General features: G+C 41.7%; 1 protein-coding gene across 1 annotated transcript in view; it reads left to right on the forward strand.

Moving 5' to 3' along the window:
* Positions 1-13,935, forward strand: part of AMACR (alpha-methylacyl-CoA racemase) — a 71,189-nt gene that overhangs the window by 19,027 nt on the left and 38,227 nt on the right. Inside the window, exons 3-4 of the mRNA XM_089689450.1 lie at positions 3,565-3,708; positions 6,821-6,981. Of these exons, the coding sequence (XP_089545576.1) occupies positions 3,565-3,708; positions 6,821-6,981 (305 nt within the window). The remainder of the gene's footprint in view (positions 1-3,564; positions 3,709-6,820; positions 6,982-13,935) is intronic.

The raw sequence follows: 13,935 nt of genomic DNA on the forward strand, positions 1-13,935 counted from the left end.
CCTTCCTGTTCCAACATGACTGCACACCAGTGCACAAAGCAAGGTCCATAAAGACAAGGCTGAGCGAGTTTGGGGTGGAGGAACTTGACTGATCTGCCAAGAGTCCTGACCTTTTGGGATGAATTAGAGTGAAGACTGCGAGCCAGGCCTTCTCATCCGACATCAGTGCCTGCCCTCACAAATGTGCTTCTGGAAGAATGGTCAAACCTTCCCATAGACACCCTCCTAAACCTTGTGGACAGCCTTCCCAGAAAAGCTGAAGCTGTTATAGCTGCAAAGGGTAGGATAACTCAATACTGGGATGCCATTAAAGTTCATGTGCGTGTAAAGTCAGGCCGACCAATACTTTTAGTCAGAGGCGGACTGACCATTTGGAAACTCGGGCACTGCCCAAGGGCCTGGGGTCAGTAGGGGGCCCCATGAGATGCCCCTGGTACCTTTTTCATAGGCTTTTTTGAGTTTGGGCAAGGACACAGGGGCCCCCTGATCCCCTGGGGTCAGTAGGGGGACCCATGAGATGCCCCTGGTACCTTTTTCATAGGCTTTTTTGAGTTTGGGCAAGGACACAGGGGCCCCATGATCCCCTATTGCCCGGGGGCCCCATGAGTTGTCAGTCCGCCTCTGCCTTTAGTAATATAGTGTGTATTGGTTTGACAAGTGTCGATCTGTCAGAAACACAGAGCTGTCTCATGCAAACTTCCTGTGTTGTCTCATGGAGCCTAATTAGCGCTCCTAGTTCTTAGTCCCTATTTTGTATTCTGAGACCTAAGAGTGGAAGGGCTTGAACAGTTTAGCAATAGAAACTGGGCAGGGCTGACACCTTTAAGTCCAAAAAATGCTGTGTGCTTTAGCGCATTTCTGGCAGATCAACTAGTATTTTTCTGGTCTCACAGGATCTTTAAATTAATACAACATTGGGAAATGTCACATATGTGAAAGAGGTATATTGCATATTTTTTTCTTTTTTCCATACACTTTACATAAGAGAGTCAAAGATCCTGAGGAATATTATACATTCCTATATACAGTCAGGTCCATCAATATTGGGACATTGACACAATTCTAACATTTTTGGCTCTATACACCACCACAATGGATTTGAAATTAAACAAACAAGATGTGCTTTAACTGCAGACTGTCAGCTTTAATTTGAGGGTATTTACATTCAAATCAGGTGAACGGTGTAGGAATTACAACAGTTTGCATATGTGCCTCCCACTTGTTAAGAGACCAAAAGTAATGGGACAATTGGCTTCTCAGCTGTTCCATGGCCAGGTGTGTGTTATTCCCTCATTATCCCAATTACAATGAGCAGATAAAAGGTCCAGAGTTCATTTCAAGTGTGCTATTTGCATTTGGAATCTGTTGCTGTCAACTCTCAAGATGAGATCCAAAGAGCTGTCACTATCAGTGAAGCAAGCCATCATTAGGCTGAAAAAAACAAAACAAACCCATCAGAGAGATAGCAAAAACATTAGGCGTGGCCAAACAACTGTTTGGAACATTCTTAAAAAGAAGGAACGCACCGGTGAGCTCAGCAACACCAAAAGACCCGGAAGACCACGGAAAACAACTGTGGTGGATGACCGAAGAATTCTTTCCCTGGTGAAGAAAACACCCTTCACAACAGTTGGCCAGATCAAGAACACTCTCCAGGAGGTAGGTGTATGTGTGTCAAAGTCAACAATCAAGAGAAGACTTCACCAGAGTGAATACAGAGGTTTCACCACAAGATGTAAACCATTGGTGAGCCTCAAAAACAGGAAGGCCAGATTAGAGTTTGCCAAACGACATCTAAAAAAGCCTTCACAGTTCTGGAACAACATCCTATGGACAGATGAGACCAAGATCAACTTGTACCAGAGTGATGGGAAGAGAAGAGTATGGAGAAGGAAAGGAACTGCTCATGATCTTAAGCATACCACCTCATCAGTGAAGCATGGTGGTGGTAGTGTCTTGGCGTGGGCATGTATGGCTGCCAATGGAACTGGTTCTCTTGTATTTATTGATGATGTGACTGCTGACAAAAGCAGCAGGATGAATTCTGAAGTGTTTCGGGCAATATTATCTGCTCATATTCAGCCAAATGCTTCAGAACTCATTGGATGCCGCTTCACAGTGCAGATGGACAATGACCCAAAGCATACTGCAAAAGCAACCAAAGAGTTTTTTAAGGGAAAGAAGTGGAATGTTATGCAATGGCCAAGTCAATCACCTGACCTGAATCCGATTGAGCATGCATTTCACTTGCTGAAGACATAACTGAAGGGAAAATGCCCCAAGAACAAGCAGGAACTGAAGACAGTTGCAGTAGAGGCCTGGCAGAGCATCACCAGGGATGAAACCCAGCGTCTAGTGATGTCTATGTGTTCCAGACTTCAGGCTGTAATTGACTGCAAAGGATTTGCAACCAAGTATTAAAAAGTGAAAGTTTGATTTATGATTATTATTCTGTCCCATTACTTTTGGTCCCTTAACAAGTGGGAGGCACATATGTAAACTGTTGTAATTCCTACACCGTTCACCTGATTTGGATGTAAATACCCTCAAATTAAAGCTGACAGTCTGCAGTTAAAGCACATCTTGTTCATTTCATTTCAAATCCATTGTGGTGGTGTATAGAGCCAAAAATGTTAGAATTGTGTCGATGTCCCAATATTTATGGACCTGACTGTATGTTGCTGTTGGTCAGTGAGTGCAAACTTGGGGCCCTTTCACACTATGGGGGATATTTACTAAAACTGGCGCACTCAGAATCTGGTGTAGCTGTGCAAGCTAGCCTATCATCTTCTAACTTCAGCAATTAAGCTTTGACAATAAAACCTGGAAGCTGATTGGTTTCTATGCAGAGCTGCACCAGTTTTCGCTCTCTCCAGTTTTAGTAAATCAACCCCTAAGTGCGGTGTCTGGCATTTTTTTTGCACCTGATTAGCAAGAATAGTCACAGTTCATCCAGTTAGTGGGTTGTTAACGGTCTTTCGTCTTTGCCACAAAACATCTTCAGGTGTAGGGGCACCATATAAATATAGTATGCACTTAGTTAAAGTGGAACTAAACTGTATCTGACCATGACAAACTGAAAGCGCTATTACATTCATTTTTATTATTCAAAGCAAACTCGCTCATCGATCCATGTCTCCATGATTTATTTTGTTGAGAAATCACTTTGATAAACACCCTCTGGCATTTTTGGTTGTGGCCATCTTAAGTAAGGACATATGGAATCCATCTGTTCTTAGTTCAGGCATGCAGACAGGAGGGTGTGCTTAGCTGAGAAGGCCCCTCCTTCACCAGATGAAATGAAACAAAAATGCACATGAAGACTCCTGGGATGTATTACATCATTTTAGCCTAGGCCAACAACCAGGAAGCAACTGAAGAAAAGTAAAAAATAAATACAGCATACCCTCCTATCTATTTACTAAGGCTAGCATCATAAGGATTAAAAATCATTAATGTAGAGGTTTTAATTATTATGTGGGTATTTGTAAAAAAAAAATAGTATGAAACTTTGTGATGCAGATATTATTTTATAATGAAAGCGGTCTGTGCTTTTATACACAGGTGTGATGGAAAATCTGGGGCTCGGTCCAGATGTCTTATTAAAAGAAAATCCTCAGCTCATTTATGCACGGTTGACAGGATTCGGACAATCTGGAAAATTTGCCAGGGCAGCAGGTCATGATATTAACTACGTCTCTCTCTCAGGTATGCACCAACATCACAAATACCATTTACACTTAAAGGAAAGTATTTGAACTTTTCTTTCTTTTTTTTCTTCTCTTTTTAGCAAGTTTACAAGTTTATAAACTCTTTGATATACAGTTAGGTCCATATATATTTAGACACAGACTATAGTTATATAATGGATATGGGCTGAAAGTGCACACTCTCAGGTTTAATATGAGGGTATGTACATCCAAATTGGAGGAAGGGTTTAGGAATTACAGCTCTTAAGAGCAGCCCCCCCCCTTTTCAAGGGACCAAAAGTAATTGGACAATTGAATCAAAAGCTGTTTCATGGCCAGGTGTGGGCTACTCCTTTATTATTTCTTCATCAATTAAGCAGGTAAAAGGTCTGGAGTTGATTCTAATTGTGGTATTTGCATTGAATCTATCGCTGTGAACCTACATCATGTGTTCAAAGGAGCTGTCCATGTAAGTGAAACAGGCCTTTGTATGGCTTCAAAAATGAAACAAATTCATCAGAGAGATAGCGACAACATTAGGAGTGCCCAAATCAACAGTTTGGTACATTGTGAGGAAAGAAGAACACACTGGTGAGCTCAGCAGTATAAAAAGGCATGGATGTCCATGGAAGACAACAGTGGTGTACTATCTTTCAGCATGACAATGACCCAAAGCATACATTCAAATCAACACAGGAATAGCTTCACCAGAAGAAGATTAAAGTTTTGGAATGGCCCAGCCAGAGCCCAGACCTGAATCTGATCGAAAATCTGGGGGATGATCTGAAGAGGGCTGTGCACAGGAGTTCTGACAGATTTGAAGTGTTCTTGCGAGGAAGAGTGGGCAGATATTGCCAATTCAAGATGTGCCATGCTGATAGACTCATACCCAAAAAGACTGAGTGATGTAATAAAATCAAAAGGTGCTTCAACAAAGTATTAGTTTAAGGGTGTGCACACTTATGCAACCATATTATTTTATTTTTTTATTTTTACTTCCCTCCACCTAAAAGATTTCAGTTTGTTGTTCAAATGAGTTGTACAATTTTTTTACATCACAGAAACCTGACATTTTAACGGGTGTGTAGAGTTTTATATCCACTGTATATTTTTTTGCATCTCCGTTTGCGGTATTCCTGCTGCTGGTACAATTGATTGCTTTGGTGGATATGAGCCGAGCCAGCACCTGAGAAGTGAATGCGGAGTGTGGAACTCTGCAGAATGGGAAATATTATACTTGTGCACTCTTGCTCTGTAATTCCCTGCTATCTTGCTGTAAAAGCTTTCATCTCACAATGGGCCACATTAAACTTTGAAGTTTTTCAGAATTTTTTTGCCAAGTTACATGAAACCAAGTTGCATTAGGCCTATCTCCATGCAAATCCATGTGTGACAATGAATAAAGAAAGGTCAAAAGATTTGAGAATGGTACAGAACTTGCTCATGTGTATATTAAGAAAGTAGATAAAAGGTCAAATGAAAGTGTACAATGTATGTGCATACTTAATACAGCGTGAAATCTTTCATATTGCTATTATTATAATATGAACTCATGCATTATGCACTCTAATGGATTGATTTAGAAATTTATACTTACAATTTTGAAAAATTAAGAGCCTTTTATTGCTTACTGTAACAGAATATATGGAGCGTAGCAATAGAATATTGAAGTTTTAAAGAAACTGCCTATTTTCAAATACCTTGTATATTGATAGTCCCTGATTTATGTAAGGGCTGTTTTGCTGGTTTATGTATATTTTGTGTATTTCATCTGCCACCAGATTAGCACCTTCAAGTCTAATTTGACTACAGGTAGTTCAGAGGACCTGAGGACTGTTGAGCATAGAGAGTAGTAGAGAAGGATGCATCCTGTACATCAGGGGTTTCAAACTCAACTATAATGTGGGCTGCATCAGCATTATGGTTTCCTTCAAGGGGCCGGTTGTATCTGTAAGACTAGATCTCTTGAACACTCCACCCCCCTTACATCAGATGTCAAGAGCCCCCCGCCCAACATTGGAAGTCAAGAGCACCCACACCCTCCCTTGCATCGCAGTGCACCTCCCTTACCTTGTTTACTGCTGGAAAGAAGCTGGGAATCAAAAAGTGCTGGGTCTGGAAGAGGACCAGAGGAGGGCTGCCAAAATATGCTGAGAGTAGGGGAGGCGGAAATGAAGGGACGCTGTGGCTGCACAGAGAGGCACAAGATCTGTAGGAGTTGTGTCCTCCTCTCTGCTGCTGTGGTGGTGGTGGGGAGGTGGCAGAGATTAGCCTCTCTATGGGTACACGGAGAAGTGCCAACTGCTGAGACAAGGCGGGGGCAGAGACAAGGGGCGCGCCACAGCTGCAGGTGAGGTGTGAGAGCCATATGAAATGGCCTGGCGGGCCAGATTTGGCTCCTGGGCTATGTGTATAACAGATGTGATGTACATAAATGGTTAGTTATTTTGCATTGCAGCAGAACATCTTGCTCATGTGCTCCAACTTTGCATGTGTTTCCTTTTTTTTGCTCTCCTAATAGCTGTGTTTTCAGCCAGGATATAAAAGTATAATTGGTAGGTCCATTGGTTCCCTCCCAAACTGGCTCTAGTATAAGTTGGGACAATAGTTAGGGAGCTCTTTTAGAGGCATGGATTAATGGAAATGTACTCTGTAAAGCAAAAAAAAAAGGAAATTGGCACAAATAGGAGTATTATTTTCTTACGTTTCTCTCCATGGATTCCACAGTGAATATTCCTCTGTACAACAGAGAATAAAGTCCTCTCCAGGGTATATCAATCTACCGGTGTTCTATCAATGCCATCAGGCTCAGGTTGTGCAATTCAAACCTGAGACGCAGCTTTCATTTTTTTAATTGAAAGAACTATTAACTACACCACGGGACTTGATCTCTGTATTCTTCACTGGTGTCTAGGAGATATAAGCTATACCACAGCAGAGGTGTCTCTAAAGGGAGACCTCTTCACCAGGGTTGCCAGGACTTTTAGGAGATGGACCCTTTGATGATAATGCAATATTATTACAATTTGACATGTTACTCTATTTCCCCATCTAGCAGTATATTGATTGATCTGTTCTATAATTCATTTAATAGTTAATGGTGCCAAATGCTGCTTTGTCTGTCCTTTTAGGTTTGTTGTCGAAACTAGGAAGGAAACATGAGGAACCGACTTTTCCCCTTAATCTCTTAGCAGACTTTGCAGGCGGTAGCTACATATGTGCACTGGGCATTGTCATGTCTCTATTTGAACGCACTAGATCGGGGCAAGGACAAGTCATTGATTCAAGTATGGTAAGTATTCTTTCTTCTCGCTCTAGGCTATAAAATAAGTACTCATAGTATTGTAGTCTAAGTTACAACTAAAAAGAATACCAACTACCACTTTTCAAAAACATTATCTTTTGTCTGTGTGTTGTCAGTCACCACAAAAAATATGACATAATGAACTGAGCCTTTCATATATACAGTGGGGATCGAAAGTTTGGGCACCCCAGCTAAAAATTTGTATTAATGTGCATAAAGAAGCCAAGGAAAGATGGAAAAATCTCCAAAAGGCATCAAATTACAGATTAGACATTCTTATAATATGTCAACAAAAGTTAGATTTTATTTCCATCATTTACACTTTCAAAATAACAGAAAAAAAAATGGCGTCTGCAAAAGTTTGGGCACCCTGCAGAGGTAATATCTTGTACTTCCCCCTTTGGCAAGTATCACAGCTTGTAAACGCTTTTTGTAGCCAACCAAGAGTCTTTCAATTCTTGTTTGAGGTATTTTTGCCCATTCTTCCTTACAAAAGTCTTCCAGTTCTTTGAGATTTCTGGGCTGTCTGTCACGCACTGCTCATTTAAGGTCTATCCATAGATTTTCAATTATGTTGAGGTCAGGAGATTGTGAAGGCCATGGCAAAACCTTCAGTTTATGCCTCTTGATGTAATTCCCCGTGGATTTCGAGGTCTGTTTAGGATCATTATCCATTTGTAGAAGCCATCCTTTCTTTAACTTCAGCTTTTTCACTGTTGGCATCAAGTTACCATCCAAAATTTGCTGAAATTTTATTGAATCCATTTTTCCTTCTACTTGTGAGATGTTCCCTGTGCCACTGGCTGCAACACAACCCCAAAGCATGATTGATCCAACCCCATGCTTAACAGTTGGACAGAGGTTCTTTTCATTAAATTCTGTGCCCCTTCTTCTCCAAACGTACCTTTGCTCATTCCGGCCAAAAAGTTCAATTTTAACCTCATCGGTCCACAGAACTTGTTTCCAAAATGCATCAGGCTTGTCTATATGTTCATTTGCAAAGTTCAAACGATGATTTTTGTGGTGAGGACGTAGAAGAGGTTTTCTTCTGATGACTCTTCCATGAAGACCATATTTGTACAAGTATCTCTTTATAGTGGAATAGTGTACCACAACTCCAGTGTCTGCCAGATCTTTCTGGAGGGATCGTGCAGTCAAACGTGGGTTTTGAATTGTTTTTCTCACAATCCTGCGAGCTGTTCTGTCTAATATTTTTCTTGGTCTTCCAGATCTTGCTTTAACTTCCACTGTTTCTGATGACTGCCATTTCTTAATTACATTCCGAACAGAGGATATTGGCATCTGAAAACGCTTTGCTATCTTCTTATAGCCTTCTCCAGCTTTGTGAGCGTCAACTATTTTCAGTTTCAGTTTTCTAGACAACTGCTTAGAAGAACCCATGGTGCTGATTGTTGGGGCAAGGTCAGATGAGTCTGGGCATTTAAAACCTTTGAGATTGACATCACCTGGTCTTCCCAGACAATGATTGAGAACAATCCATGACACTGGCAGGTCTCAGCTTTGCAAAGGGGGCAGTGCATGCTATAAATTCTGCAGGGTGCCCAAACTTTTGCAGACGCCATTTTTTTGTTTTCTGTTATTTTGAAAGTGTAAACGATGGAAATAAAATCTAACTTTTGTTGACATATTATAAGAATGTCTAATCTGTAATTTGATGCCTTTTGGAGATTTTTCCATCTTTCCTTGGCTTCTTTATGCACATTAATACAAATTTTTAGCTGGGGTGCCCAAACTTTCGATCCCCACTGTATAAAGAATGGAAATAATGAATCTAAAGTATTGGAATGGACAGGCTGCATCAAAGTCTTTCTGCTGATCCATGGGAGTCAATGCTATCCCCGTCTCTCCTGTAAGCCAGGGACACATATGCCTTCCTGAAGCAGTGGTAACGTTGAGGCAGATCATTGGTCTTGCTTTTCATCTGTTGATATTCAGTAGATAATTTACATTTTTTATATTTTTTTACAGCTTGAAGGGAAATGGTAGTGTATTTTAGTGCATGCAGAATTAGATGTGATCTGTAGCCACCCCGGTTATGTTGGGAAATTTATTTATTGCTGGTGAATCTTAAGGCTTTGAATTTGACATCACTTGCAGTTTTCTCTCTGTACAGGACAACAGAGGGAATTGTGTGGCCACTAAGTGCATAGAAACCTGTGAGTTACAACAGTACAGCTGCCAGTGTGTCCTCATCTCCACATCAACGTTACATTTAGAGACCACGTAGTGGGTGTTACAGCATGGGTGAAGCCCTACCAGTTTGGCATACGCCAAATCAAGAATTTTAAAGCACAAAGATTAACATGGGAAACTCATTTTCAGTAGTCCAGCACTAATAAATATAGTGAAGGAAAATCCTTATTGGTTTAACAGAGCGCACTAAAGATTTCTAAATCCTCACCCTCTCAGCCCGCTATGGCCAGAACCATGAGTTGGTGGGTAATTCATGGCATATGCTATGGGTCTGCCCCATTATACTCAAGTACTGAAGCCAAATTGTTCAATTCCTGCATGATAAAATAGAATCACCCAGCCACTCTAGACCCCAAATTATTTGGGGAAATTTTGAACTAAAAAGTGTGACACAAACTTCCTCCATGAAACGTTGTTTACAACTCACGGGGTTGATAGCCAACAAAAACACACTGCATTTCTGAAAGTATCACCACTATCCTCTACAAGAAATGTATTATCATTCACAGGGGTTGTCCCCAAATGTTTCACAATATTTGGATAAAATGGATAACACAAAGCACTACCTTTGGCACACCTAGTTAAATTGTTTATTGCCAGTGGAACTTTCATTCATCTTCCATGTACATGTGTCCCAAAATTAGCAGCAAGCCATAAACTCTGCTGAGACCATTCCTTCAGTGATACTTTTATCGAAGTTGACATAGTTCTGAACCCTCAAAAATTAGTATGGATAAAATTAGACAGACATGGTTTTTTGTTGTTGCTTAAAGAAGAACTCTAGGATAGGCAAAAAATCACCCACTGGTACATCCCCTACACACAACACTTAATAGTTAATAACATTTTGAAAACCCTTAACAGAGAAAAGTCTAATTGAATTTTCATGATCTTGTCTCTGTAATTTAAAAGATAACAGCATCTGCTCTGCCAAGAAGGAGTAGTAACAACCGGGATTACATCCTCTCCTCTCTCTCTCTGCAGTAAAAGGAAACTACAGTTCCTGTCAGCCACAGAGAATTGTATTGAATGTGGGTGGGTACACTAGGACTGTACATGTTGAATGTGTCTGAGAGTCTTGGTCCGCCCACCACTGCAAATGGGGCTGAATTACATCACTGCTTCCTGGAGAAAGAACTACAGAAGGGATGTGCCAAGACCAGTGGCTGGGGGAATAGGAGGCATAGCAGCCACTGATCTTACAAACAGGAAACCAAAGCGAATTTGTGGTTTTATTTGAAAATGAATAGGCTATTTCGGAGCAACTACTGAGTGAACCAGAAGAAGGATGACATATTCAGTGAAAGTAGGAAATCAGCAACATTGGTATGATACAATGTGATTGTGTGGGAAGGGTTCCACACAGAAAGAGGTCCCAAAAGGAGGCCAGCTGCGGTAAAGGACAAGGTTAACACAATTATATTGATTATACAAAAATAATGTAAAAATATGTATATCATTCACTACAAAAAGACACCTTCACCTTACACAATAAAATATTGACAACATTGTCAAATAATAAAATCGATGCCTGGGCTCACAGGCATGCCAGTCAATCACTCCCGGAATATAAGCACCAAGGCAGGATGGAATGAAATGTAATAAGCAGAAGAAAACAATATACTGCAAGGGCAACAGTTTAACAATATGAATCTGCTGATAAACAGCAAAGCAGGAACCTCTATGCCATATAGGAAAGCCCCACAGGGCTGTAGCAGCTATGAATGTATATGATATAACGCTATGGATGCAGTTCACAGTGGACTACTAGTATATTCAGTTATCGACCAGGCAGTCCACGGCCCCAGGTCGAATATGATGAGTTTACGGTCAGCTGGATCAAATGCTGGCAATCTAGCGTGGAGTTATGATGGAAATAGTTCATATGCATGTAAGTATGCTGTTGCAGTAAGATCATGCAAGGCAATACCACTAGTAATGGAACAAAGCAGCAAAGAGTCACATCAGCAGATTCATATTGTTACACTGTTGCAGTATATTATTTTATTCTGCTTATTGCATTTAATTCCATCCTGCCTTGATACTTATATTCCTGGAGTGAGTGACTTGGGTGCCTGTGAGCCCAGGCTTTGATTTTATTGTTTGACAACGTTGTCAGTATTTTATGTGCAGGGTGAAGGTGTCTTTTTTTTCAGTGAGTGATATACATATTTTTACATTATATTTGTATATTCAATATAATTGTTAACCTTGTCCGTAACTGCAGTTGGCCTCCTTTTGGGACCTTTCTGTGTGGGACCCTTCCCACACAATCACATTATATCATACCCTTACCAGGCCCAGATGACATCACTTAGTTATCAGGTGAGTCAGTCGGGCTTTCCTTTACATTAGCGGTGGTTCCCGATGTTAGTATTTTTAAGCTTTATTAAAATCAGCAACAAAGACCTATGAAGACGTTTTTGCCTGGAGTTCTGCTTTAAGGTTTTTTTTTTTTTTTTTTAATGGTATAGGTTCATTTCTGCAAAGAAGAATTGCATACAACGATGTAAAAAGCCCACTGGTACACTTTTAACTTTAAAGCAAAACCTCTTGTTATTTTTCGAATTCTAAGTAAACCCGTTATCTGAAAAGAAGACTGTATATAAGTACAACTTCCAATCTCAATGCTACTGAATGTCATTCCATTGCTGAGAAATGGTTTCCCATATTCTGCTGGGAAATGGACACTGCGTTTGTTGACCTCTTCTGTCCCCCACAGTGCTCATTGATCCCTCACGCTCACCTCCACGTCACTTCTATGTTCTGTAGTGATGTGTAGGATGCCAACAAGAAACCCTGAGTGCTATGGTGGGTCAATTCCTCAGGAATGGAGCAGTGGCTAGTAGTACGGGAAGCAGGACTGGAGTGTCGTCCTTTCAGGTAACAGGTTTATTTTGAGATTGGTTTTGGCTACAGGGTCACTTTACTGCTGCTCTCTCATGGCATTCTCGTTGTGGGGCACATAGACAAACTCCTGTTGAGGGAATACAGAGTGTGGGCTCTGCTAGACAACACCTTTCTGACAGAGCCTGTCTGGATGTTACAGCAGTTTGGATGGATCCTGAACATTCATAAATTGTAACTGGAACTGATTCATTATATGGAGTTTTTCTCACACAGAAGAAACATCAGACTCTCCAGTATCAGATTAAAGCCGTCTTGTTTAGCAGTCGTCTGACTCTCCGCTTTTAAATTAATCATGAGCTTGATGGTAGCCTCCTTAGAGGCACTCCCATTTGCTCAGTTTCTCTCCAGACCTCAACAACGCATTAATCTGTTGTTGTGGGACAAGGTAATCACGTTTCTGGACAGACAGAGGACCAGCTTGCCCCTGGCTTGGTGGTCTTTAAGAGGTTCCTAACAATGGATGCCAGTCTGTCAGGCTTGGGAGGAGTCCTGGACACCTTGTAACTGTAGGGGACTTAATTAGACTAGAGTCAGTCAGACACAGCAGTGGTATACGTCAATTGTCAGGGACCAAACATAATTCTCACTGTAACATGGGAGGTAAATGACCTCCTGTCCTGGGCAAAACGTCCTGTTCCGGTCTACTGGACATTCGCACTTATTATAGAGCCACACATCTCACTCACCTGACCAATTGGCACTGCCATAGCGATGCTAAGCATTGGGTTGCCATGGAGTTGGAAGACTCCAGGGACACAGCTCTGAGCTGGCCTTGGCTGCGACTCCGGTTGTCTCGTGACCTCAGTGCACTTCCCACCCTTGGTACCACCATTGAGGTCGCCCGGAAGGCATTCCTCAATATGTCCATTTCCCCAGCTCCTTCTCCTCTGGTTTCCATCTTGGGCAACCCCGACTTCCTTCCTGGACTGGATGACCAACAATGTTCTTGTCGCAAAGTCAGCGGATATGCTTTTGTGGTAGATTTTCTCGATTCTGCCAGAGCCCTTCTTGCTACAGACCTCATCCGACTAGCGGAGCCCCCTTTGAGTTTTTGGGGAAGCCTCCAACTTTGCTCTTATCTCCGCTTCCTTCTACACTTACCTGGCATTGCCCTTAAGTTATCTGCCTTTGAAGCCCTATGCCACAAGCGAGACCCAGTTCGACCATGTACTCTTCTCTCATATATCTGGAACACGGCTCCCCCCCCCCCCCATTTCTTTCTAAAAGGGAATCGAAACTAGGTGTGTCCTTCACTGCAATACAATGCAAAAAATATTGCACTTTGCCCAAAAAACATCAATGGCTTCCAAAGTTCAGGAGACCATCTACAAACTCCTTACACGATGATATCCGGTACCCTTTAATCTCCGTTGTATTTCATCACAGTTCTCGGGTGTGTGCTGGCATTGTGGGGCTGTTGGTACCCTTTTCCATATCTTTTGTCAGTGCCCGAATATCCAAGCTTTTTGGCGGGGAGGGATTGACATTATTCAACAACTTACAGCTGTAGACTTGTGTGACGACCTGGCGGGTTGCCTGCTGCACCTGTTGGGAAGATTCATCAAGAAATATAAAGCCTCTCTTACTATCCAACTGCTTAATGCTGCCAAGGTCTTCCACTTCAGTGGAAGGATCCTCACCCCCCTACTCTCTTTGTGGTTCTCGAAGGTGCACGAGCTGAGGGACATGGAGGATCTGATTGCCACTCTACACAACAAAAAGGAGACCTTTAGGGACACTTGGCGCCCCTGGGAACCTTTTGTATTTACGGATGCATATCTGGCTGAACCTGCACTCCATTAGTGAGGTTTACGCCTC

The sequence above is a fragment of the Staurois parvus genome, unplaced genomic scaffold, assembly GCF_062004578.1.
Source record: "Staurois parvus isolate SC_StPar_1 unplaced genomic scaffold, SC_StPar_1.0 ptg000475l, whole genome shotgun sequence".
NCBI lineage: Eukaryota > Metazoa > Chordata > Amphibia > Anura > Ranidae > Staurois > Staurois parvus.